Source organism: Cucumis sativus, chromosome 7, assembly GCF_000004075.3.
Source record: "Cucumis sativus cultivar 9930 chromosome 7, Cucumber_9930_V3, whole genome shotgun sequence".
Lineage (NCBI taxonomy): Eukaryota > Viridiplantae > Streptophyta > Magnoliopsida > Cucurbitales > Cucurbitaceae > Cucumis > Cucumis sativus.
Window position 1 is genome coordinate 10317257 of NC_026661.2, and position 4212 is coordinate 10321468.

The window sequence follows — 4212 nt, forward strand, 5'->3', positions numbered from 1 at the left end:
GAAATTGAGAATTAAATATGCTATCCTTCACAAGATTGTGTGTCACTGCTATATTTACTTATTGTTTTCATTGTTGTTTTGTTTACTGTTAACTGTGGTCACCTTAAGTTTTGTTACTGTTGTTGTTTTATTCACATTCCAAAATGTATAGATCTTTATACATTCCTTCTTATGCCTCATATAAAGACAATAATTAAAATATTTCATAAACTAATTAGGTAAATTTTGATTGAAAATTTTGATCGTGCGTCTCACGTGAAATTCTTATGTTCGAAACTCCTCTCTTCTTTCTTACCATTGTATTTCATTCTCAAAATGAAATCAATGAAAAACGAAAATCCAGTGATTATGAAAACGGAAATGGCTCAGAAAACGAACTCTTGTCTATGCTCTATTCCAATTCTGTTTCTCCTCACCCTTCTCTTAACCCTACTCTTCTCCATTTTCCTTCTCTTCACTTCATCTTCCAACCCCATTTCCTCTTCTTCTTCATCTCTCTTCAATCCAAACATCCCTCCTTCACACCAATCCATCAAAGTATACATTGCAGACCTTCCTAGATCCCTCAACTATGGCCTTCTGGATCAGTATTGGGCCATCCAGTCCGATTCCAGGCTCGGGAGCGATGCAGATCGTGCAATTAGATCGACCCAGATGAAGAAACCCCTCCAATTCCCTCCATATCCGGAGAATCCGTTGATCAAGCAGTACAGTGCGGAGTATTGGATTTTGGGGGATCTAATGACGCCACAGGAGCAGAGAGATGGATCTTTTGCCAAGAGGGTTTTCAAAGCTGAGGAAGCCGATGTGATTTTTGTGCCATTTTTCGCTACCATGAGTGCTGAAATGCAGTTGGGAATGGCGAAGGGGGCGTTCAGGAAGAAGGTGGGTAATGAGGATTATGAGCGTCAAAGGAATGTGATGGATTTTCTTAAGAGTACTGATGCTTGGAAGAAGTCTGGTGGGAGAGACCACGTTTTTGTTCTCACTGGTAAGTTTCTTTTCTTATCTCCAACTCTAAAATTTAGCAATTGAATTGCTGTGTGTGTGTGAGAGAGAGAGAGAGAGAGGGGAGGCTCGATGATAATGATTCAGCTCTGTGGTTGTTAAAAGTGATTGAAATCTATCATGCTGATTCTGGTATTAATAGATCTTACTGTTAGAAATTTAAGAAGGTGAAGAACATGAGACTAGAGGAAATGGAACTGGTCCAGTTTCATTTGTAGGATTCTCTAGTTTTTTATTTGTTCATTGGTCTTTTATTGTGGATGATCGGTTGTCTATTTTGTTAGTAGCTTAAATTTGTCCTGTAAAGTGGAGAATTTGTTGAACTATTTCATGCAAGTTGGAGTTTGTTTGGTTAATAGGTTAAAATCCTCAGTAAATTGAGAGGATTAATCATTTGTTTTAGCGAATTTTACAATAAACACCTTTTTGTTAAGACTTCGAGATATCCCTCCTTGATGCTATCAAGACGTCAAGAACTAATACTGTTGTGTGCTTTAGCAGTTTTTGATTTAGTCCTCTGGATTGTCAGGTAATGTTAAAACTTGAAGCATTCTTTGACAGACCCAGTTGCGATGTGGCACGTCAAAACCGAGATAGCTCCAGCTGTTCTGCTTGTGGTAGATTTTGGCGGTTGGTTTAGGCTCGACACAAAGTCCTCTAATGGTTCCTCGCCAGATATGATTCAGCACACTCAAGTTTCAGTACTTAAGGATGTGATTGTGCCATACACCCATTTACTACCTAGGCTGCACTTATCAGCAAACAAGAAGCGTCAGACCTTACTTTATTTCAAAGGGGCGAAACGTAGGCATCGGGTTAGTATGAAATATCTTATTTCAATCAGTATGCTACATGTCAGTTTCTCAAGCCAACTTAAGCTCTCGTAATCTCCTATCCTATCAACTAGAAATTTGCCGTGAATTCATTTGAAATTTAGTCTATGTAATCTTTAAACGGCATCAGGATGGTCTATAATTTTAAGAAGCCACCTTCATTCTTATATCCATATATTTTTCAGGGCGTAATGTCAAATCATGATAGCCATTCCTTTGAATGTTTTGATAGTTAGATTGTTGTTCTTTGTGCGATTAGTCCAAATTTAAGTTGTTTGAAAGATCCCAGTGGATAGAAAAAAAAGTTTTAAAACACCACTTTTGGTCCTTGAACTTTTGTGGAAGTAACAATTTAGCCCCTTGAACTTTTTAATTTGAAACAATTTTGAATCCTTAGGCTTAAATAAGTATCAATTGAGTCCCTATACTTTACCAGTTATAACAATTTAGTCCTCGTCATGTATTATTAACAGTTGATTAAATTTCTTAGACATGGAATCAAATTTGTTTATATACCATAAATAATAAGCGGTAATGTAATAAAAATTAACACTTAACCTTGATAGAATTTACTTGGTGGGGACTAAATTGCTACGAATTTGCAAGTATAGGGACTAAATCATCAAAAACTAAAGTTTGAAGACTAGATTGTTACTTGAACTTTAAGGCCAAAGCTTTTTTATCCAAAACAAACATATCATCTTTTTATTTTATGCTATTGTATATTGTAATGCTGAATTCTGCTTCAGAAACGACAATTTATCTTTTTAAGCTTCCATTGTATACTCATACATGATAGTTTGAGCATATGCTTATTCCAGCTTAAAACTTGGGAAGGATATTTTCTCTTAGGGATATAAGTAGAAGGGTTTTCTTATTGAGGTTGTTCCAATGATATGGATTTCTTACACATTGGTGAACGCAGTCATGCTCATATGAACTGTGATAGCTTAAATCATGTACTTATAGACTTAAGTTTGATTCTGATTATTCTTTCTACTTATTTTCATATAAAAGGGAGGATTGGTCAGGGAGAAACTCTGGGACTTGCTGGTTAATGAGCCTGATGTTATAATGGAAGAAGGGTTCCCAAATGCCACAGGTAAGGAGCAATCTATCAAAGGAATGAGATCATCAGAGTTTTGCTTACACCCAGCTGGGGATACCCCTACATCGTGCCGCCTTTTCGACGCCATCCAAAGTCTCTGTATACCTGTGGTTGTGAGCGACAACATTGAGCTTCCATTTGAAGACATGGTGGATTACTCAGAATTCTCTGTTTTTGTAGCTGTAAATGATGCATTGAAACCAAACTGGCTTGTAAAGCACCTTAGAACCATTCCAGAAGAACAGAGGAACGGATTTCGGCTATATATGGCTCGGGTTCAATCTGTTTTTGAATATGAAAATGGCCATCCGGGTGGTATTGGACCAGTTCCTCCAGATGGTGCTGTAAATCACATATGGAGAAAAGTGCACCAAAAGCTGCCTATGATAAAAGAAGCCATTGCTAGGGAGAGAAGAAAACCAAAGGGTGTGACAGTTCCTCTTCGCTGCCATTGTACTTAATTTCATTCACTGCCATGTTAAGTTTGTAGTTTTGACAATTGCATTTGTTAATTAGTTCGAAACCCATATATGATAATCTCTTTCTTCTTTTTCTTTTGGGCGGGAGGTTAAAAAATCAGTGTAACAGATCTTTATTTAATGAAAGTATCCCATTTTGTTTGTCGCTCTATTTTCTCCTTCAACCGGATGACTGTTGACATACATTTTTCAAGGGGAAGAAGGAAGTTCTTTCTTGCTTGGAGTGACTAGAATGGATGTTCTCACAGTTTATGATTCATGGTGATTATAGGAAGTTTATTTTCGATAAATTTTACTATATTTCTAAACTTTTCTCAACGTTGTTATACATTTTATTATTATCCATAAAATTGCTCTCTATTGTAATTGCTTCAGGAAGACATAACTTTTCGATTCCTAGATTTTGAGTCGGGTTTAGTTTCTATTTTTTTTACAATTTTATACTTTAAATTTGAATTTTACTTTAATTTGATTTCTAAAATTTAAGATCCACACCTTAAATTCCAAATTTTTATTAAATTATCACGGTTGATTGCTAGTATTAATATTTGTTAATTAATTTAAAATAACTATGAAGCGAGTTAAATGGAGTTTTAATAGGGATAAAATTTAAATAATTACAATTCTTTTAATATTTTAAATAAATTAATAGACATTAACACTAAAATTGAAAAAGTGAATACGAGAATCAAAATTAAAAAGTATAAATCTTCAAAACCTAAGAATTAAATTAAAACAAAAGGATGTTGTGTAACATTTTGAAACTTTAGACCCTAATGTAAAT

At 35.2% G+C, this 4212-nt stretch overlaps 1 protein-coding gene across 1 annotated transcript; it reads left to right on the forward strand.

The window, feature by feature from the left end:
- Positions 1 to 254: 254 nt before the first annotated feature.
- Positions 255 to 3579, forward strand: LOC101223031 (probable arabinosyltransferase ARAD2). The gene is made up of 3 exons (XM_004139813.3): positions 255 to 991; positions 1570 to 1823; positions 2859 to 3579. The coding sequence occupies exons 1-3, from the start codon at positions 316 to 318 to the stop codon at positions 3408 to 3410; spliced, it is 1482 nt and encodes a 493-aa protein (XP_004139861.2). The 5' UTR covers positions 255 to 315; the 3' UTR covers positions 3411 to 3579.
- Positions 3580 to 4212: the final 633 nt, after the last annotated feature.